This window comes from Erpetoichthys calabaricus, chromosome 8 (assembly GCF_900747795.2).
Source record: "Erpetoichthys calabaricus chromosome 8, fErpCal1.3, whole genome shotgun sequence".
Classification (NCBI taxonomy): Eukaryota; Metazoa; Chordata; class Cladistia; order Polypteriformes; family Polypteridae; genus Erpetoichthys; species Erpetoichthys calabaricus.
This window is the reverse complement of record NC_041401.2, coordinates 65,465,042-65,489,553: the sequence shown is the minus strand read 5'-3', so window position 1 is coordinate 65,489,553 and position 24,512 is coordinate 65,465,042. Positions and strand designations below refer to the sequence as shown.

Here is a 24,512-nt window from a genome sequence, read left to right as displayed (position 1 = left end):
AGTCTAAAACGGTTCAGTAATTTTCAGTTCTTCACTTTCTCTTCAGTTTTCTTCCGAGTACTTAATTAAACCAAATAGTGAATGATGAATACATATGGGTGGAAATGGTGACAAGCTAAATGTAGAACTGTTGGCTCCTTTGTTATTTGCATCTTATTGCTAATAAGGAGCAGTTAAAACAATGAATACAGTATAGCTGTTTAAGACTAAAATAAGCAATCATGGGTTCAAAATCCTAATAAGCGAGACAGCTAAAATGAGCCAGAAAAACATCACTTGAGCAATAAGTGCTTCATTAGCAATTGATGATTTCTCATGAAGCAACTGGGTTGGAACAAAAACCTGATGCCAATAAGGCCCTCCAGGACCAACATTGCTCAGCCCTGATTTAAAGGGTCTTGAGTCTTAAATAGCAAATAAATTAAATGAAGTTAATTAGTAGCAAAAACTAGTCACTAATTAAGAAAATGGTAAGAATGAAAACATATCCACTGTGGCTCTCCTGGATCTTAGTTGGCCACCACTGGTAAAGAAAACAGAATTGGGGAGTACCCTATTAAATATATGCCCCCAGGACCATTAAAAAGAAAAAAAAATTCAGCAGTTAATTGCCAAACCATCTGTTTCACCTCAACTTTTTTTTCTAATTCTTATTACCTAGAATCTTATAAAGAAAAGAATAGAACAAAGAAAAGTAATACTCTAGTTTCTTTAATACATGAAGAATGCAAATAGTAATAAGCACACAAAACACAAGTAAACTCTTAAAGGTATTAATAAAAAAAACACTTTACCCTGACTGTAAATTAGCAAGGAAGCAGTACTGACTTATTTAGAGAACATTTAATTTAATGAAGATATGAATATAGATATGATATAGATATGAAGTCCAGAACCTAACTTGAATAATATAAACATATTTCTCCGTACAACAAAAAGGAGTGACTAAAAAAAATTAATTTGTTAAACATTATTTCTGGCAACCTTGGTTACAAAACATCACCCTCAAATTCCAAAAATAATTTAGAAATGAAAATGATAAAATATGGATACGTATTTCACTAACCTATGCCAAAAGGTCACAGGAGGAAATACAAGAGAAAAAAAAAAATCAAAAAATTTAATTTTTTGCAGAAAATTAATTATTAGAAAATTGGCCAATCTCATCTCGAAGAACAGTTAACTTTAGAGCTTAAAGAAAACTTCAAAATGTAAAGGCTTATAATCCCTTATTATATCTTTTCATGGGACAACACTGAAGATATGACACTTTGATACAATGTAGTCAGTGTACAGCTTGTATAACAGTGTAAATTTGCTGTCCCCTCAAAATAACTCAACACACCCATTAATGTCTAAACCGCTGACAACAAAAGTGAGTACACCCCTAAGTGAAAAATGTCCAAATTGTGCCCAAAGTATCAATATTTTGTGTGGCCACCATTATTTTATTTTCCAGCACTGCCTTAACTCTCTTGGGCATGTAGTTCACTAGAGCTTCATAGGTTGCCACTGGAATCCTCTTCCACTCCTCCATGACGACATCACGGAGATGGTGGATGTTAGAGACCTTGCACTCCTCCACCTTCCGTTTGAGGATGCCCCACAGATGCTCAATAGGGTTTAGGTCTGGAGACATGCTTGGCCAGTCCAGCACCTTTACCCTCAGTTTCTTTAGCAAGGCAGTGGTCGTCTTGGAGGTTTGTTTGGGGTCTTTCTGTTGTAATGCGGCCCAGTTTCTGAAGGGAGGGGATCATGCTCTGCTTCAGTATGTCACAGTAGATGTAGGCATTCATGGTTCCCTCAATGAACTGTAGCTCCCCAGTGCCGGCAGCACTCATGCAGCCCCAAACCACGACACTCCCAGCACCATGACTGACTGTAGGAAAGACACACTTGTCTTTGTACTCCTCACCTGGTTGCCGCCACACACACTTGACACCAAATAAGTTTATCTTGGTCTCATCAGACCACAGGACATGGTTCCAGTAATCCATGTCCTTAGTCTGCTTGTCTTGAGCAAACTGTTTGTGGGCTTTCTTGTGCATCATCTTTAGAAGAGGCTTCCTTCTGCGATGACAGCCATGCAGACCAATTTGATGCAGTGTGCGGCGTATGGTCTGATCACTGACGGGCTGACCCCCCAACCCTTCAACCTCTGCAGCAATGCTGGCAGCACTCATACGTCTATTTTCAAAAGACAACCTCTGGATATGACGCAGAGCACGTGCACTTAACTTCTTTGCTCGACCATGGCAAGGCCTGTTCTAAGTGGAACCTGTCCTGTTAAACTGCTGTATGGTCTTGGCCACTGTTCTGCAGCTCAGTTTTAGGGTGTTGGCAATCTTCTTATAGCGTAGGCCATCTTTATGTAGAGCAACAATTCTTTTTTTCAGATCCTCAGAGAGTTCTTTGCCATGAGGTGCCATGTTAAACTTCCAGTGACCAGTATGAGAGAGTGTGAGAGCGATAACACCAAATTTAATACACCTGCTCCCCATTCACACTTGAGACCTTGTAACACTAACAAGTCACATGACACTGGGGAGGGAAAATGGCTATTTGGGCACTTTTTGGACATTTTTCACTTAGGGATGTACTCACTTTTGTTGCCAGCGGATTAGACATTAATAGTTGTGTGTTGAGTTATTTTGAGGGGACAGAAAATTTACAAGCTGTACACTGACTACTTTACATTGTATCAAAGTGTCTTATCTTCAGTGTTATCCCATGAAAAGATATAATAAAATATTTACAAAAATGTGAGGGGTACACTCACTTTTGTGAGATACTGTAGGTGTTTATATGAAGAGAGGAAGTACTGAAGAGCTGATAATTAGTGTTTCTCATTAATTACATCACCTAACAAACAAAAATTACAGAACTCTTAGGGGTTTATGAGTTCTATAACCTATTCTGATAGCAGTGAGCAGAAGGCAAGTAACAGCTACATATCCACATACAAAAAGGACAGATTTTAGGGATGGTCTGTTTGTCTGCCAAACTAAACCAGACCATTTTCACCACAAAACACTTGATTGGTGATTGGTAAATTGACCAACCACAAAAAATGATCTTTTTTGTTAGCACCCGCTTTACTAAGCTTTACAGTAATTTAGTTGTAGTGCACCTTTATGAAGGTATTATTTTAGTTGAGATAGTGTACATCTTTTTGTGCTGCAAACTTCTTGTGAACAGAGAGCAGCAAGGCAGACTTTTCAGAAAAAGCGAGAATAATGGAATATTAGCCTTTAATTAACAATAATTGCATAATAAACTGAGAAAAAGGAAATAGGAGAAGTCATCTTGTGCAATGAGACAATCATCAAGAAAAGATCAATTACAAAAAGAAGAGAATTTGAAATTGCTGCTTAGTTAACAATACTCTTGGTTAGCTTAGCAGGAAAATGTATATATTTTACTTGTAAATTTGTTAAGCATGTTAGCCTTGTATCTTTTTGATAAACATCTTATAAATATTTGATACATTTGCAGCTTTTTTTTTTAAAGATTTGCACTGTATTTATTTTTTCTTGTGTGTGTCATACAGCATACATTTTGGAAAAAAAACAAGTACTGCATAATTAAAATGGTAATCCATATTGATAATTACACCTCAAGAATTAAGAATACCTAGCTTGTACACTGTAAAAAAAACCCACGAACAAACAAATAAAAACCTGCATAAACAGTTTATTTGTATACTTAAACAGAAAAAAGCTGTACAGTAATCCCTCGCTATATCGCGTTTCGACGTTCGCGGCTTCACTCTATCGCGGATTTTATATGTAAGCATATTTAAATATATATCGCGGATTTTTTGCTGGTTCGCGGATTTCTGCGGACAATGGGTCTTTTAATTTCTGGTACATGCTTCCTCAGTTGGTTTGCCCAGTTGAGTGCATACAAGGGACGCTATTGGCAGATGTCTGAGAAGCTACCCAACCAGAGCGCGTATTACGTATTAAATAAAACTCCTCAAATATATTGTGAGCACGGGGGCTGTTCGCACCCCTAGAGGATACGCCGCTCCTCAAAAAACGCTGAAAGATTACCTTCACATTGCTCTCTTCCTTGCTGGGCTTACTTCTGGCTGCCTTGTCAAGCGATATGCTTCCCGCACGGTGCTTCGCATACTTAAAAGATCAAACAGCACGTATTGATTTTTGATTGTTTGCTTTTCTCTCTCTCTCTCTTGCTCTGACATTCTCTGCTCCTGACGGAGGGGGTGTGAGCAGGGGGGCTGTTTGCACCCCTAGACGATACCGACGCTCGTCTAAAAATGCTGAAAGATTACCTTCACGTTGCTCCCTTCTGTGCAGCTGCTTTATCAAGCGACATGCTTCCCGCACGGTGCTTCGCATACTTAAAAGCTCGAAGGGCACGTATTGATTTTTGATTGTTTGTTTTTCTCTGTCTCTCTCACTCTCTCTGACATTCTCTGCTCCTGACGGAGGGGGTGTGAGCAGAGGGGCTGTTCGCACACTGGGCTAGAGGATACGGACGCTCCTCTAAAAAATGCTGAAAGACTACCTTTACATTGTACATCCTTGCAGCTGCTTTGTCCGGTGGTGCTTCGCATACTTAAAAGCCAAACAGCCCTATTGATTTTTGTTTGCTTTTTTCTCTCTCTCTCTGACATTCTCTGCTCCTGATGCGCACTCCTTTGAAGAGGAAGATATGTTTGCATTCTTTTAATTGTGAGACGGAACTGTCATCTCTGTCTTGTCATGGAGCAAAGTTTAAACTTTTGAAAAAGAGACAAATGTTTGTTTGCAGTGTTTGAATAAAGTTCCTGTCTCTCTACAACCTCCTGTGTTTCTGTGCAAATTTGTGACCCAAGCATGACAATATAAAAATAACCATATAAACATATGGTTTCTACTTCGGGGATTTTCACCTTTCGCGGGGGGGGGTAGGGTGTGTGTGTGTCTGGAATGCAACCCCCGCGATAGAGAAGGGATTACTGTAGTGCCATTAATGATTTAAAATGATTAAAACCTATATATATTTATAGGCAAATGTTGAAAACTACATTTTTTTAAATTAAGATTTTTTTCAGATAAGTACATTATAGAACAAATTAAACATGATGACAGCTTGTAATTATAAGTAGCATTTTATTTTCTTTAAAGTCATATGTATTATGGATAACTATTTTCTCTATATATTTTATTAGTTAAAAAGTATGTACAGAATTTTAACGGAAGTTTATTTGTTTCAGTATTTTTATGGTCACTGAACAATAAGCCTACAGAAATTAAGATAACAATTGAGTTCTATAGTTTAATTACAAAAAAACAAAGTTAACACTTTAATATAAAACAAAAGATTTCCCTGCATTTGATTATGCAGGTGCTTAGTGTAAAATGTTTTTCAAGAAATAATGGAAAAACAAATCTGAATTGGCCCAATCTAGTAACATGATATCAGTGATTGGTATCGACACAAAAAATCTGACTGAAGCATCCTTAGTCAATTTAGAGTTATCAGTTAATGTAGCATGCATATCTTTGATATGTGTGAGAAAACTGAAGAACCTAGAGAACAACTGGACAAGGGATTTGAACCCAGAATGCATAAAGCAACATCAATAACCTGTGTGCCACTGCCACCATGCCTGAAATAAAGACATGTACTTCCAAAAAAATAATAGTTGTGGGGGTGCACAGGATAGTGAGTGACTGCTCATTTTGTTAGACTAAAAACCAAAATGAATATGGTATTGCTGGTGCATTGTAAATCCTAATTAAGTTAAAGTAAAGGAAATGAGAAGAATAGACAACTAAAGAAGCACATTTTGCTGTCAGTATTGAGGTGTGAGACGACATGCAGGGTTGCAGCTTGAGGTTAATACAATCTACACGAACAAGTTGACCATAATTCTGCAAGTGTCTACATCTCTTTGCTGCAACAGACCTTGCAGATTTTGGATGGTATTTGGAAAAAACAGTATGGAAACGTCCATTTAGTATCATATAGTACTTCCAAGTAAATCATACTTTAGAAAAGTGATACCAAAGGAAATCACTCAACGAAAGATTTTACAACACAATACAACCAATTGCACTGTAAAAAAATACAGAATCAAGTACATTAGCTTACATAATATTTATTATGTAAATAAACAAGCATAGACTAAAACAATCAGGAAATTGAATCAAACAAACAAAAATAAAATTTAATTTAAAACTAAATACATTGAGTCAAATAACGTAAACAAGCCGCATAGACAGAACTGTAAAGGTTAACATGGACAGAGGCGTTAAGCCACTTCATACCAACCTGTCTAAATAAGTATGTGCTTGTGTGTATTCATTTTTTTCTCTTCATCATCAAGCATATGCTCTGGTACTGTAAACAAGCTGTAAGCTATCTTCACTTAAAAATTCCTTTATATGTATATGTATCTCTGTGTATCTGTACATTTATATCTACATAAATTATGTACAGTAATCCCTCCTCCATCGCGGGGGTTGCGTTCCAGAGCCACCCGCGAAATAAGAAAATCCGCGAAGTAGAAACCATATGTTTATATGGTTATTTTTATATTGTCATGCTTGGGTCACAGATTTGCGCAGAAACACAGGAGGTTGTAGAGAGACAGGAACGTTATTCAAACACTGCAAACAAACATTTGTCTCTTTTTCAAAAGTTTAAACTGTGCTCCATGACAAGACAGAGATGACAGTTCTGTCTCACAATTAAAAGAATGCAAACATATCTTCCTCTTCAAAGGAGTGCGCATCAGGAGCACAGGCTGTTAGAAACAGAGAGGAAAGCAAACAAATCAATAGGGCTGTTTGGCTTTTAAGTATGCGAAGCACCGCGGCACAAAGCTGTTGAAGGCGGCAGCTCACACCCCCTCCGTCAGGAGCAGGGTGAGAGAGAGAGAGAGAAAGAGAAAAACAAAACAGTGAAAAATCAATACGTGCTCTTTGAGCTTTTAAGTATGTGAAGCACCGTGCAGCATGTCGCTTCACTAAGCAGCTGCACACAGAAGGTAGCAACGTGAAGATAATCTTTCAGCATTTTTAGACAAGCATCCGTATCGTCTAGGTGTGCGAACAGCCCCCCTGCTCAATCCCCCTACGTCAGGATCAGAGAAAGTCAGCGCAAGAGAGAGAGAGAGAAAAGTAAGTTGGGTAGCTTCTCAGCCATCTGCCAATAGCGTCCCTTGTATGAAATCAACTGGGCAAACCAACTGAGGAAGCATGTACCAGAAATTAAAAGACCCATTGTCTTCAGAAATCCGCGAACCAGCAAAAAATCCGCGATATATATTTAAATATGCTTACATATAAAATCCGCGATAGAGTGAAGCTGCGAAAGGCGAAGCGTGATATAGCGAGGGATCACTGTATCTCAAAAACTACCCACACAAAAATTTTCCAAACCAAAAGGCCTGCTTCCCAAGACTAAATTAGTTTAGATGCATTTTATTTGCCCGGCTTGTAGGTGGTAGTAAGATGGTGAGACCTGTCCAGATGTATCACAGGAATTAACACTTAATACAGCAGATCCCGCTTGCTCTGTTCTCAAAAAGAACAAGCTGTTTAGAAGTCTATTCCATCCAAAGATGCCTGGTTAAAGACACCAGCACTCAGAATGTCTCATCTTTAGAATGTTCATAATGGAGTGAGTCATTCCTGTTGCCGTTTTTAAAAATAAAAATCAGCAAGTTGGTGAAATATATCCCTAAGCTGGACAAATTCAAACTACATTCCAAACTATGGATCAACATATTCCAGCTTTAGTGCTAATGTGCTTGCTTTTTTAGTACATTTTATTCACAACTGGTGATACAGTAAAGAAGAGAAAAACCATCACCATTGAAAATAAAGTAGAAATAATAAAAAATAAAAAGGTCAGAGAGAGGTAAAACTCCATTATTCATTGGCAGAGCACTTGGTTACAGTCAGTCAGAGGGGCGTGGTCAGACATAACAATAGCGTTATACTTATAAGATTTGATAATGGGCAAAAAAAAATATGATCCATTACAAACTGTGAAATTATTTTTGCAGTATTAGATGTTATTGCCACTGTAGCTGAAGACCTATCCATGTCTGGATTTAAAACACAATTAAAGTCTCCGTCCATTAAAATTTCATGAGTTTCACATTACTTATTCTTCTTTCAGCTGCTCCTGTTAGGGGTTGCCACAGCGGATCACCATGTTCCATATTTTCCTGTCCTCTACATCTTGCTCTGTCACACCCTTCACCTGCATGTCCTCTCGCAACACATCTATAAACCTTCTCTTAGGAATTTCTCTTTTCATCTTGCCTGGCAGCTCTACCTTTAACATCATTTTCCTAATGTACCCAGCATCTCTGCACTTGTCAAAACCAATGCAATCTCGCCTCTCTGACTTTGTCTCCGAACCATCCAACCTGAGCCGACCCTCTAATATACTCATTTCTAATCCTGTCCATCCTCGTCACAGCCAATGCAAATCTTAGCATCTTGAACTCTGCCACCTCCAGCTTGGTCTCCTGCATTCTGGTCAATGCCACCGTCTCCAACCCTTATAACAAAGCTGATCTCACTACCATCCTGTAGATCTTCCTTTTCACTCTTGCTGATAACTGTGTCAAAAATTACTCCTGATACTCTTCTCCACCCATTCCATCCTGCATGTACTCTCTTTTTCACCTCTCTTCCACAATACCCACTATTCTATACTATTGATCCCAAGTATTTAAATATTCCACCTTTTGCCAACTCTACTCCCTGAATCCTCACAATTCCACTGACCTTCCTGTCATTCACACACGTGTTCTGTCGTGTTCCTACTGACCTTCATTCCTCTCCTCTCCTCTCCAGAACATATCTCCATCTCTCCAGGGTCTTCTCAACCTGCTCCCTACTCCCGCTACAGATCACAATGTCATCAGCAAACACCATAGTCCACGGGGACTCCTGTCTAATCTCATCAGTCAACCTGTCCATCACCATTGCAAATAATAAAGGGCTCAAAGCCGATCCCTGATGTAATCCCACCTCCATGTTGAATGCATCTGTCACTCCTACTGCAGACCTCATCACTATCACACTTCCCTCGTACACACCCTGTACAACTCTTACATATTTCTCTGCCACTCCTGACTTCTTCATACAATATCACAACTCCTCTCATGGCACCCTGTCATATGCTCTCTCCAGGTCCACAAAGACTCGATGCAACTCCTTCTGGCCTTCTTTATACTTCTCCATCAACACCCTCAGAGTGTTTACATTACTAATAGATGCAAATACCTTGCATGAAACCTCTTATCATCCATGTTAGGTGCATAGATATTTATCAATATCACTTTAGTATTGAATAAACTGCCCATCACCATGACATACTGCCCTTCAGGATCAGATACTACATCTGTTACTACTAATAGTATAGTTCTGTGTCTTAAGATTCCCATACCCCTAGTTTCCTTTGTATAGCTGGAGTGAAAAATTTGGCCAATCCAATCTGTTTGCAACCGAAACTGGTCCTTACTTACCGAGTGAGTCTCCTGTAAAAATACTACCTTGGCATTTAGACCTGTTAGGTGAGAAAATACTTTTTGTTCTCTTTAACTGATGTTTGAGACCTTTGATGTTCCATCTCACAAGGTTCACTGTTTGGTCATAGAGATATTGCTTCTGAACTTTTGTTGACAATTTTTAGTCTTAAGTCAAGAAGTACATTGTTACATATAGTATGATAGTATAATATATAAAAACATTTTTAAGTCCCTTACCTTCAAAGATCCAAGGGAAAAGATCTTTCACTTAATATTACAGAAAAGGAATAAAAAGCAGCCATGCATAGAACACTCTATCTCCATACGTGCAAAGCATTCACTTGTTCAACTTAAAATCTTTTAGAATGCACATTTATCTCATTTAAAATTGTCCAAAACGTATACAGGGCAAGATGCAACCTGTGAATTTTGCAGTGTAGCTCCAGCCTCACTGGGAATGCACCAAATTAACATCATCTTGGACAAAATCTTTGAATGCCTATCAGACACAGCCTTGGTGTCACAATCACTCCTAACCCAGTAAAAAGTGTTTTGGCATTTTTTTTGACATTACATTTTTAATAAATCTCAAAAGTATAATATGATACAAATAATAATAGTAATGATGAATGAAAGTAATAATATGAAATGAACAATAATAATAAAAATAATAACAATGCTAATACTACTACTACTAATGATGCCAAAACAGTATACAATCTCAAAATGAGTCCTTTGTGTGGTGAATCTTAAAGCATGGTGAAAGACACAATCCAACTTCATTGTCGGGACAATAATAGCGTGTTTCTTTTCAGATTTATCAGTTTTGAACAGCACACTGCACAGGTACAAGTTGGAGTCTGTTTTTTCCTGTTGGAGGTATATGATCAATAAAATGTCTACCAATCAGACGCGCTGGATTGATCTGTGAAGTGCTTGGTTGACTGCATCTCTTTAGCATTAGTGTGGACGTGTGGCAATGATTTGTTCTACAAGCTGGCACGTAAAGTCTGCATGAGTTACAGTTTTGTCAAATTTTTGTTTGTATAACATGAATGCATTCCAAATGCACTGTTCTACCAGATGACAAAATATCTTTTTGTAGTATTCCTTTTGTTGCCTCCGCATAACGGGATAGAAATTCAATTCTTGATCCACACAATTTACGCCGCCCTATTGTGCTATTGCAGTCGGCCAGAGTACAAGGCTTTGTAACCTGCTTGTTGCCTTTTGCCAGTATAGTGACTGCAGCTGCATTATATATAGTGCTAAGACAACAAAAATCATTCTTGTCCTTCCATTTCAGCGCAAAAACACTTTACCCTTTTGTCAAACGGGAAGGATGCTTCGTTCCATAGGCATCAGTCTCTCTTTGCAGTGAGATGTCAAATAGCTCTGGTGAAGTATAAAAATTGTCCATCGTTACACAATAACCATGATCCAGCAGAGCATCTTTTTGCAAAAGCAGAGCAAATTTTTGCAAAAACTTAAAACTATAATTTTGACAACATATTTTCAACCATCCAAAGAGGCATTTAGACTTAGTAAAATATCCAGAGGTGCTTGTCAAAAGTTGTATTGCACTGAACATGTCTTAGAAAAGGAGTAAATAGTAAATATTTTTTGTAAACCAACTAAACTTTGTTAATGTTAACAATCTCTGTCCACTGACACGTTAAAGTGACTTTTTAAACAACTTTACCATCATTAAACTGCATATTTAAACTAATAAATAATAACAAAATAAATAATAGAATTATTACTGATAGTTGCACTATTACTTCAAGACTTCAAGCCCAGGTGCATTACACAGTATTCATCAAATTAAAATAAAATAAAACAAGTGCAACTTGGTGATGACATCTTTACCAACTGAACCATCATTTAGGCAAACTGCATTAATATGGACCTTGCTTCAATCTAAGCTATATACATAAATAATAAAACTGCAACTTGCATTTATAATGCTATTTGTGGTATTGCCCTACGGAATCGTATTAGGGCCACGGCGAAGAAAAAAAAAAATACCGACACAGGGAAGAAAAAAAACTATATGTTGAGAATAAAGTCGACATGTTGACTTTATTCTTGACATTTCCACTTTAATATTGACACTTATGTCGAGATTAAAGTCAACATTTCCACTTTATTTTCATAGTTTATTTTATAATTAAAGTAGAATGTCATAAACTAAATTTCATCCTAAAATCAATGTTTAATTTACCAGATTTTCTCAAACCCCGTCATAAGTTAATGCAGCACATTAAATGCTTTGTGTTAAGTTTTCCCCGACCCAGATGTTAATCACTACGCTTCTTAAACTGACTTTTAAACTGGCAGCGACCACAGCACAGAATACATTCACTTTATGATATTCCTGCTCTCTGAAAATTTAGAATGCTAAGATAAATACTTGATATCATTTTCATGATGAAATGCATTAAAGCAGGTATTAAACATGCACGGTAGTGAGGCGGTAGTACTGCTCCCTCGCAGTAAGGGGTCCCCAGGTGTATGTTCAGTGTATCGCAAAGGTTTAACTTAAATATTGTGTAAATGTTGGGTTTGTGATCTGGTGGTTGGAGACACGAACACAGAATTCAATGGATGTTCTTCTGAGCGGGCTTTCTTTATTGCACACGTGTCGTCTCTATCTGATGTACCAAAACCCAGACAACAGACCCTAGACTGAAGTTACTTGGTTACGTTAAACTGCTTTGTAAGTCGCTTTGGCTAAAAGCATCTGCTAAACAAATAAATGTAAATGACATACATAAGGGTAGGCTGTCATTTCTGCAATAAAAATTTAAATAGGCAGATGCCAAGTGAGGCAAAGAACTGATAAAATTCTTCTTCTGTGAAGTTCTGCTTTTGCCATGCACCATTCCAGGTAATACTGAGGAGATTAAAAGGTTTAATGTTTGGCTCACATCTTGGTAAAAATGGAATGGCATAGGTATATGGAGAGTTGGAACTCCATTTGGAACAGATGGGACTTGTTCTTTCATGATGAGTTACATTTGAAGAGAAGATGTACCAATGTATTGGGGGTGGGGGGCCTATAAGTAGAGGTAGTTGAGAATTATTTAATTTAGGAAATGGATTGGGGGCATGGAGTTTAGGACAGGCCAAGGCTTAGAACTTTATATAAAGGCAGTAGGCAGTAGTATAAAAACAAATATACAGTGGAACCTCGGTTCACGACCATAATTCGTTCCAAACATCTGGTCGTGAACCGAAGCAATTTCCCCCATAGGATTGTATGTAAATACAATTAATCCGTTCCAGACCATACAAACTGTATGTAAATATATATATTTAAGATTTTAAGCACAAATATAGTTAATTAAACCATAGAATGCACAGCGTAATAGTAAACTAAATATATAAACATTGAATTACACTGAGAAAACCTTGAACAACAGAGAAAACTAATACTGCAATAGTTCGCGCTATAGCGCTACCAACTGCTGGCTAAAAACACTTTTTTTTTTTTTTTTTTTTTTAAAGAGTTTTAAGCACAGGGAAAAAAATGAACATTTGAAAAAATCCGTAATTTAATAAACCACCAAGAAAAGTAACATTGCAACAATGCACGCTACAAACCGATCACTGTAAACAGAAGTGAAAACAAAATCAAGCCCAGTGCATTCTTTAACTGCCTTCCTACCTTATGCGTCCAGCTCCCTCTCTCGCGCTGTCTGTGTGTCTGCGTCTCTCTCTCTCGCTGCCTGTGTGTGTGTGTGTGGCGCACTCTCGCTCTCTCTCTCTTGTTCGCTGCACAGGAAATGCACAGGGAGAGACTGAACATGTACAAACCGAAAGGGAAACTGGCTTGTTCGTATACCGAGTGTGTGGTCATGAACCGAGGCAAAAGTTTGGTGAACTTTTTGGTTGTAATCCGATTTGTACGTGTACCGAGATGTTCGTGAACCGAGGTTCCACTGTACATGATAACCTTGAAATATCTAGTACCTTGTTAAAAAGACAAAGTAAAGTAAATGATACATTAAAAATTGCTTGCCTTAATACTAGAATTGGCGAATAACAGAAAAATGGCTAAACAATGAAGATGGGTACACATTATTAAGAAAAAGGTAGGGGAGTCAACGTTAATGTAGAACAGAACTTGAATACAAGTCTTCTTCAATTTGATGGTGAGCTGCACTCTAGTGCAGATGTCGGGTTTCAACTAGACAGTAATAGAGATTGAGGCTTTATATTAAGTGCATAATACAGCGTTTCTCAACCTTTAAGTATTTGCGACCCGAGTTTTCATAACAGTTTTAATCGCGTCCCCATAACGTTTTTTTGAAACCCTAATAAAACTTATTCCTATATTTTTTGCTGCCGATAAATTGCTACAAGTTTAAAATTTTCTTACGAATAGCGAAATTACGCTACATATGGCAACATTTGCGCCCCCTTTTTTGTTACTTCGGTGGCGCGCCCCACAGTTTGAGAACCGCTGGCATAATAGATACCCTTAACGCTGAAAATAACTTCAGTTGACACCTATTAATATTATTAAAAAGGCAAATTTAGAAAGAGATATTATAGTTCTGGGGGACTTTAATTACCCAAATATTAAAAGGGCTAGCCTTACAAATATTACTTTTTAACACAATATGTTGAAGCATATGGGGAAGTAGATCTAGATTTAGTATTCTATAATAATCAGATACAATTCAGGTGACAGATGTGATTGTGCTATTAGGATCTAATGCTCATAATACATTATACATTTTTTGGCAGACAGCATGCCCAAAAACTAAAAGAGCTAAATTTAATATTAGTAGGGCAAATTTTGAGCTGATGCAGGAAAGTCTAAATAATATAAATTGGGATAAGCTCTTTATTGTTTAATGTTTAAAGGGATGTGGGACAGGTTTAAGTGTTTTACATATAATGCAGGACAAGTTTAAGAAATTAAACAGAACTCTGTGGAGGACATATTAAAATAGGCCTGGACAAAAATATCGATTTTCCGATTAATCGTTATTTTTTGTTTAACCTATTCGATATTGGCTCTCAAAGTCTCAAGATTGATCTTGTGAACTTCTGTCCTGCTTAATTGCTATATGAAGAAAATTTTTTCGAAAACCGATCACAGTAATCCATCGCTATATCGCGCTTCACTCTATCGCGGATTTTATACGTAAGCATATTTAAATATATATCACAGATTGCTTCGTGAAGCGACATGCTGCACGGTGCTTCGCATACTTAAAAGCTCGAAGGGCACGTATTGATTTTTGATTGTTTGTTTTTATCTGTCTCTCTCTCTGACATTCTCTGCTCCTAAAGGAGGGGGTGTGAGCTGCTGCCTTCACTGCAACTGCTTTATACAGCGGTGCTTCGCATACTTAAAAGCTAAACAGCCCTATTGATTTGTTTGCTTTTCTCTCTCTCTCTGACATTCTCTGCTCCTGATGCGCACTCCTTTGAAGAGGAAGATATGTTTGCATTCTTTTAATTGTGAGACGGAACTGTCATCTCTGTCTTGTCATAGAGCACAGTTTAAACTTTTGAAAAAGAGACAAATGTTTGTTTGCAGTGTTTGAATAAAGTTCCTGTCCCTCTACAACTTCCTGTGTTTCTGTGCAAATCTGTGACCCAAGCATGACAATATAAAAATAACCATATAAACATATGGTTTCTACTTCGCGGATTTTCACCTTTCGCGGGGGGTTCTGGAACGCAACCCCCGCGATCGAGGAGGGATTACTGTAATGTTACACTTGAGCAACTGAAGATATGTGTAACCTGTAGAATTATAGAAAGACACAAGTCTTCTCACTGTATCTTTAATTTTGACTAGATCAAGATTATTTTAAATATCCAATAGGAGAATAAATTTGGCTAACATTTTGGTTGAAGGGTGCCTAGACAGAGATTTATAACACATGAATAACACTTATTATTTAAGAAGCGATATTTGATTGTTTAATAATAACAATATTATTTGCAAGATGATACAGATGCTTTATAAAATAGATGTCACTGCACTGCATTAAAACAAGGGGCCCCCCATAATATGTGTGGACTCTGTTGTGATGATACTGTACATATGTAAGTAAAATTATGGTGAATTCTGAATGCAGTGCTAAGAAATTTTTTTTTTTTAACAGCAATGATATTTCGTTCCACAACTTCCAAATACTGATGTTAACTGTTCATTACTAATCAAGTATTTTTTCTTAAATGTCATTCAAAGCTTATGCACATGTTATGAAGTCACTATGTAGACACCCTTCAAATAAAGTGTTACTGAAATTTGCCACATTATATTAATGTTATCTATGCATGGTTAAGTAATTTCAAAAAAAAAAAAAAAAAAAAAGCCACCACTTCAAACATATCAGGTGCAAATTCAGTTAAGACAAAATTGATATTGAATTGAATCGGCACACTGTGAATCAAAATCAAATCATGACATCAGTGCCAATAGCCCTAAATAAAAAGCTAAAAAAAAAAAGTTACAAAGGAAAAATCAAGACTAATAACTCCACTGCAAACTTTAGACGATACATGGACAAAAGTTAAAAAGGATAAAGAGCAATCTAAAAGTCACTTAGAAAGAAATATTGCAGAAAACGCAAACAATGCCCAAAGAGATCCTTTTCACTATTTTAGTAGTAAAAGAAATGTTAAGGAGAAGATGAAGAGTATTAGGAATGGTGAGGGTAGCGTAGAATATACAGGCAATGCTTTACAATGGAATTTTGCATAAGTTTGAAGAAGTCAAATACCTCCCAAAAATAACAGGGACTACACTAAGGAGGTATTTTTTGATATTGTACTAAAAGAAGTACTACTACAACTACTTTCGGCTGCTCCCGTTAGGGGTGACACAGCAGATCATCTTCCTTATCTTTCTGTCCTCTGCATCTTGCTCTGTTACACCCATCACCTGCATGTCCTCTCTCACCACATCCATAAACCTTCGCTTAGGCCTTCCTCTTTTTCTCTTCCCTGGCAGCTCTATCCTTAGCATCCTTCTCCCAATATACCCAGCATCTCTCCTCTGCACATGTCCATACCAAAGCAATCTAGCCTCTCTGACTTTGTCTCCCAACTGTCCAACTTGAGCTGACCCTCTAATGTACTCATTTCTAATCCTATCCATCCTTGTCACAGCTTAAATAGGCTGAAATCTAACAAATCATCAGGTGCAGATAACACTTATCCTGAAGTGCTAAAAGTAAGTCAGTAAGTACATCTATAATACCCTTGACACATTCAAAAATCTTTGCACTCTGGGAAAATTTCTAAAGACTGGAAGCTAGCAAATATTAACACATTATATAAAAAGGTGGGATGATCCAAGTAATTATATGCCAGTAACCTCAACATGTATACAGAGAAATTAATGAAAGCAATTACTAAGGAAAAGACTGAGCAGCACATGTCTTGAACAGTTGTATTAGCAAATAGTCAGCATGGGTTCAGATAAGATTAATAACTCCACTGTGAATCATAAGGTGTATGAGAATATGAGGGCAACCATTAAGAAGGATATTAGGGAGGCTAAAAGGCTGTTATAAAGGAATATGGCAGATAAGGCAAAATATGACCCAACGAGATTCTTTCTTGTATTTTAGAAGCAAATGAACATTCAAAGAGGAGGAGGTGAAGTGCCTCAGGAATAATAAAGGAGAATTAAAAAATACAGACAGTGAAAAAGCAGATGCTCTAAATTTGCATCATTCTAAGGTATTCTTTCACATGCGAAGAAGTTTATAACCTCCCATGGGTAAAAGGGACTACTAATGAGGTACTAAGTGATTTGTAAATTGTAGAGGGAAAAGTACTGGTTAGATTAAATAGGCTGAAATCAAACAAATCACTAGAGCCTGATAATATTTATTCTTGCGTTCTTAAAGGAGGTTAGCGAGTACATATATAAACCCTTGACGCATATTTTTAGGAAGTCACTGCACACTATTGAAATTTTGAAGGACTGGAAAATGGCAAACCCCATATATAAAAAGGGTGACTGGGCAGTTGAAAGCAACTATAGGCTGGTAAGCTAAATGTGCATCACAGGTAAATTAATGGAAGAAAGTATTAAGGGTAAGACTGAGCAACACATGGCAAGAACAGGAGTTTTATTGAACAGTCAAGCATGGGTTCAGAAGAGGGAGGTCATGTTTTACCCACATGGTGGAATTCTATGAGGAAGCAACAAAAGGATATGATCAAAGTGTATATTATTTATCTTGACTATCATAAAGCAATTGTTTAGATGCCATGGCTGATGTTAACAGTGGTGTTCCATAGGGGTCAGAGATAGGGTTGCTGCTATTTTTAATATATATAAATCATTTGGACAGAAATATAAGTAACAAGCTGGTTAAATTTGCAGATGACGCCAAGCTAGTTGTATTGGTAGATAATCTGGAATCCATTGTAATAATCTGGAATTATCACAGAAAGACTTTGACAGCATACAGACTTGTGCAGATTTGATGTAGATAAAATGTAATGCAAGTAAATGTAAAGTATTACATGTAGGAAGTAAAAATGTTAATTTTGAATACACAATAGTTTTTGAAATTGAAAATATTCATAATGAGAAGGATTTAGGAGTCATAGTGGACTTGACACTATCAACTACCAGACTGTGTTCAGAAGTCATTAATACTAGAATCCCTGAAGCTTACGAAAAAAGTCATACTCCCAGGCTACCTTAAATTCCTTCACAACTTTATCTGGGTGTGAGGTGCCTGGAGTTGAATAGGGTAAATTAGATATAGTTTTTTGGAATACATACATTTCATGTGTGTTCCGCGTCTATAATCATCTGGGTAAACGTAGGATGACAGGAAATGCAAGGCAAAAAATGTTGAATACATAACAAAAACAGAAAATTATTTATCTTATTGTAATATTGACAAAATGCTGACATGAAGTGTATAATGTGTGAAGACTGAAGTCCACTTATCAAATAAACATGTGCGCTTTTATTCAAGAATATAACCAAAGAAAAAAAATCATTCAATTTACATGTTGTTGACAGTGAGTTAAAAACCCAAGCTCAAATGTCAATCGACAGAAAGTCGCTATGTCTTCTTGGATGGTGCAGAGGTGAAAACTGCTGCCTTATAACCCAAAGGTTGCGAGTTCGAGTCTGGGGGCTCCACATTGAGTAGTGAGCTGCTATTATTATTATTACTATAATAAAAACATACATTTGTTTTGAGTCTGCAACACCCGGTGTTAATTTTGGCTACTTGTAAAAGTTCTCTTTTTTTTATCGTTCAGTTTTATTCTGTCAGTGACGTTCTCATGGTACAACGAACTTGCCTCTCCCTCTCTGAGTTGATGGAAGTTTTTCTCAATTCTTTTCACAACAACAGTGATGACCACAGGTTGATGCCTACTCAGAACTATTTGCTGTACTGGCAATCAAAGATATGATTCCCAGTGACTGCTATCACACGGCATTTGTGCTTTGACACATTTGCTGCGGTTTCGCACATCTGGCAACATATTGTTGAGAACTGTGTTTTGAGTTACAACCCAAGGCAACATATTACTGTTGATGAACAACTGTCTCCAGCCAAGGTCTGTTTTCGTTTCTTGCAATACATCTCAATCAAACCTGACAAATTTGGCATAAAGTTTTGAATTGTGGCAAATTTAGAGAGTACATGTGCAATGCCACTCCTTATTTAGGAAAAGATCCCAGTCATCCCACTGGGGAAAGACTTTCCGAGACTGTGGTCATAAAGCTTATGGAGCCGTTTTTGGACAAAAGCAGAACCGTAACAACAGATAGTCTAATAGACTGCTGCACAGGAACACAACTCTTCTTGGCACCATAAGTAAAATGAGACAGGAACTTCCACCTGCAGCTAAAGTCACTTTAGTACACAAACGATTCTCCAGACTAGTGTTTAGATCTGGCAGTTCCATGCTGACGGTGTATGCTGTCCAAATCCTTTTATAACAACTTAGCTCCCATTGAACAATGGGAGGTCTGAAGCTTGGTAGTACAGTTTATATGAAGGACCAAGAACTCATAGTAAACTCACCACTATCTACAAGAAGACAGTGTACAGACATGATCAAGGAGGCTAATAAAATCTTAGGTTATACATCATGATCTGTGGAACATAAGTCAAGGAACATTATCCTTAATTTATATAACTCTGGAGTACTGTGAAAAGTTTTTATCTCCATATTACAAAAAAAAAAAAAAGTAGCAGTGCTACAGAAAGTCTGGTGGAGATCAACCAGGCTGATTCTAGAACTCACAGATAGGAGCTATGAGGAGAGATCAAAGGAGTTGAACCTACTAAACTTAAGAAAACTGAGATTAAGAGGTGACATGCTTGAAGTGTTTAAAATACTGCTACTTTAAAAGACATTTTTCAGCAAGAACACAGGGACATGTCTGGAAACTTGCTAAAGGGCAGATTTCATACAAAAGTTAGAAAGTTTACCTTCACTGAAAGAATCAGAAACGTGTAGTAAATTAACAGGTAATGTGGTAGAGAGTAGGACTTTAGGGACTTTCAAATCTTAGTATGATATTTTGGAGAATCTAGGTGAACATGATGAATGAACTTACTAGGCTGAATAGGATTATTCTCATCATTCTTGCTCTAATGTTCAAATATGCTAATAATGGTGTTACTGAATTTGCAGTGTCTTTCCTCTGTACATTGTATTAATTTGGTAAATACCTTCCTTTATTATGTATTGTGTTACTGCTCTCTCTTCACTGTGAGGTTATATCTTAAGTTTTAAATACTATATTGAGTTTCTTGATACATTTTTCTGTTATTTTACATCAAATTAGTTGCATATTAGCTTTATAAACTATATATAGTCTGTCATCTCTCTGCTGCTTATAATGCGTATCTATCTGAGAATAATTGGCTTAAAAAATGGAAACTACTTGCATCTACTTCATACAGAGCTAATTTTCATGATTTCATAATTAACAACAGACAAATCGGAAGAAATAACTATTATATATTAAGTAGTTACTTAACCCTGTACTGATTCTGAATTATCTTGGACTCGGGCATATGTTTTAGTATATACAAATTTCTGGACAGCAACAAAAAATAATGATGGGTTCTTGCTGGTAAGAATCTACTGATTTCTTTCTTTTTCATTTCTCACTCTTATGCAGCTAGGCTCTTTCCCACAGGACTGTCTTTCACATATGGTCTGAGAGCTGTGCCTGGCTAGGGTTCAAGGCTGTGAAATGAAGGACAGCTTTCCGGTGTGGAGCCCTAGGCACCATTAAAAACAGAAGGAGGGTGCTAACCAGCATTCCCCATCCCCACCCCCAACCCAAAAAAAAAAAAAAAAGAAAAAAATTCAGGGGGCCTTGGGATGCAGTGATGGTATTTCCAGATAAGGGAACAACAACAGGTCTTTACTATGATGAAAGGGCCAAGTTATGTACAGCATCTTAAAATGAACCACCAATTGAGGATATCGTGAATAAGAATATATTAGGGAAAAAAGTAGACAATATCAAAGATGACAATTGGGATATAAACAAATTAATATACAAAACTAAAGCTTGGATATCCCATTAGCTACCTGGCTGCAGGAGAAATGGTTTTAGGACAGCTTAAACTAGACTGATAAACTTTAAGATGAACCTGATGACAAAAAATGTGATTATGTTTTAAGAAGCCTATCTGAGGGATGAAATTGAATAGAAAGAATAACTTATGATAATATGTGAGTTGATAACTTTAAGATTGTTTAAGGTATACTCCTAAATTGGAATGATCATAAAACATGGATAAACCTTGTAAATCTAGAAGTGCCCAAATTAGTTTTTTGATGCATTTTTCAGAAATGTTCAGACAAATTAAAAGTCAATGGGGAATATTTTGTATTACCTGAATTTTATCATGTCTTCTCCTCTGTTCTGCAACTTTCCTGGTAAGTGCATTCTTACGTGCTCTTAACTCACGTAAATCATCCTCACTGCCACTGGCATCTGGTTCAGATGATTCCTCCAAAGCTTCAATAAGCACATCATCCTCCTGTTGAGCAGATTAACTAATTAGAATAAATGCTGGAGATATCACCAAAAAGCAAAAACACTGTTTCACATCACTAAAATTGCAACCGATTGGAATACCATTGCCTGCAGCATGCTCATCATGAATGTATGCTAATATACTAATAAAGCAAAGTTAGAATCTGTATTTTCATCACTGCTTAACAGAAAAGCCTCTATTAAATAATAAATAACTATTCAGAACTACAAAAAGAAACAGCACAAATAGTTTTGGAATACAGGAACTGGGCAGCCAAAAAGGAAGGTCAATTCCAGTCATGATTTCAAGGAGGTGAATCAGAGGGTATTTTGACAGGAAGCCCACAGCATGTGACAGTAGTGAGTAGGTCTAAGCAAAGAGAGAGTGAGAGGGACAAAATGGGGGCTGATTAAATGAGTAAGTGGGCGCATGAGTGAAGGAATACTTTGGGAGAGTACAGAGGTAACAGGAAACGCCTGATTATGCCTAATGAGTTCTCCAGGCCAGATTAATGCAGACGCACACCTCTTCTGCCATCTGCACCACTCATTTTTTATGGCTCTGGCTTTAAGTTTTTTTTTTCTTTTATGTGCATTTAGAAATTGCAAACTGACACTTCCCATTTAACTGAATGCTGAAATGCAGAACAGCTTTCGGAGTTCTGAAAAGAGCACAGACACACAACAATTTGGCAGGTAGGTTGAGGTGTGTGAATGTATAAAGAAGAACTGGTGTTGGGGGTAAAAGAACATTTTTTATCATTAAGCAGAGAACACGAGGGTCACAGAAACCACTGGCAATTCAGACACTAATAACTTTCTACTAAAAAAAGCAGCAACAAAAAATTAAAATCTAGCATGATCTGTAAAACCGTCTTTCACATACTGTATCTTTGTTGTAAGTAAAATGGTAAAAGTACTATGTAAAACAGGCATGAAACTGCGAGGTCAGTAAGGGAGTTGGTTATAAGTATGAGTAAGTTATTCACCTGATATAACTTTGTGAAGCGCCGAAGTGTTAGGCATAAAAATAACAGAAAACAATTGAAAAATAAACAGAAGTAATTATGTTTTGTTGTGTTCTGTAAAGGAATTATACATTTTGAATAAGACATAGGTATCAAGAAGAAAGCAACTGCAAATGTTCTGTTAAGAAACTATGACCATAACAACAAAACCTCAAACAACTGTGACACCATGATACCCAGGATGTGACCAGTGATTGGGAAAAAAGATCACCTGTCAACCTCCTTACACTTTAGATCTGTGGTGCTTCAGGAAATTCAGGTCTTGGGGTCTGGGGCACACCTAACATGAAGTGCTAATTATAGCTTATTAATGTCATAAAGTTAGGTGTATAATCCAGTAAACTTTAAGTGTAACAAACAGCCTAACACTTGCTTTGAAAAAAAATGTGTAGTTGATTTAGGTTATTTTGGAAAGGGAAGACTGAAACTAAACTCAGAGGTACTGTATTTCTCGTACCATGGATCAGAACTACAACTTAACGATTACGCACAGAAAATGTTAAATTTTGTACTAAAAGCTCAGTATGCACAGATTCCAGGTACAGGGAGAAAGGATTGCTTAGGTATTCTGCAACAGTATCTCCATCCTCTCATCTTGTGGACTAGAACATTGTCAATAGACTGTAAACTTACAGAAATGGCAGTAAGGTATGTCATCTTATTAAATTTTAAGTATATTAATATTAATTCAAGAACGGATACCTGAACAACCAAAAAATAATTTAGAGTAGTGTTTTGGTTTTGTCTTTTTCAAAGAAAATTTAACGGTTGTGATCAACACTACTGGCACCATTGCATTTCAGGTATTGTATATCATGGAAAATATCTTCAACAATAATTAAAAAATGGAAAGCAGAGTAAAACTTTAAAAGTACAAAAGAGAGGAGAGAATCCTTTTCCCCAATATAAATGCTTATTGTAAAATGTCATTAATTAGACCCTGCCAGGTTTTAAAAAAGTTTTGAACAGATCCTCTAAGTGAAAATTATTTTTTTTTTCCAATTTCAAATAATATATAACATCAGTTACCCACTGACTTAAAAGAGGTCGGTTAGGATTTTTCTAGTTAAGCAAGATAAGTCTATCTGCTAATAATGAAGTAAAGGCAATTACAGTTTGTTTGTCCTTCTTTGTTAGGACCATCTGGGAAGTACACTAAACAAAACTGTTAATAGATTAGACGTGATTGTGACACCAAGGGTGTCTAAAAGGTATTTAAAGATTTTGGTCCAGAATAATTATAATTTGGTGCAAGCCCAAAACATATAGCCCAATGAGGCTGGAGCTCAATTGCAACGTTGGCAGTTTGGATCTTGCCCTGGAAACATTTTGGACAATTTTAAACGAGATAGATGTGCTCAATAAAAGATTTTAGGTTAAATAATTGTATGCTTTGCACATATGGAGCTAGAGTGAATTCTCTACATGGCTGCCTTCCACTTCTTTTTTGAAATGTTGAGTAAGAGATCCTTTTCCCACTGTATTCTGGAATCTTTGAAAGGAAGGGACTTTAAAATGTTTTATATATTATAGAGATGCTGTCTGAGTCCACAAGACTGATCAATATTTCTTCCACAATAGAAGTATGTAGGAGGTGGGGCAAATTTAGTAGATTTTGTTTAGCAAAGCTTGTAATTTGAAAATAGTGGAAAAATTGTGTTGATGGGAAGCTAAATTTGAAGTGTAATTGTTCATAGGATGCAAAGATGTTATCTATGTACAAATAACTAAATGAATGAATCCCCTGTGTTTTCTAAACATTACAAACTGTGTAAGTTTGAGAGGGTGGACAAAAGGTGAATATCGTTCAGAGGTGACTTGTACGGTATTAGGCACCCATTCCTAATACTTGGCTTCACAACTTTTGGCAATGAGGACAACCTCCAAATGTTTCTTGCATCCATCTACTGTATATACACAACAAAAACAAAAAAATGAGAAAATAAATAGTAAATAAAAA

The 24,512-nt window shown here is 36.8% G+C and overlaps 1 protein-coding gene across 1 annotated transcript in view; it reads right to left on the bottom strand.

Annotated features, from left to right (window-relative positions):
* smg6 (SMG6 nonsense mediated mRNA decay factor) overlaps positions 1-24,512 on the bottom strand; it is a 539,535-nt gene that overhangs the window by 52,226 nt on the left and 462,797 nt on the right. Inside the window, exon 15 of the mRNA XM_028806651.2 lies at positions 21,382-21,528. Coding sequence (XP_028662484.1) covers positions 21,382-21,528 — 147 coding nt within the window. The remainder of the gene's footprint in view (positions 1-21,381; positions 21,529-24,512) is intronic.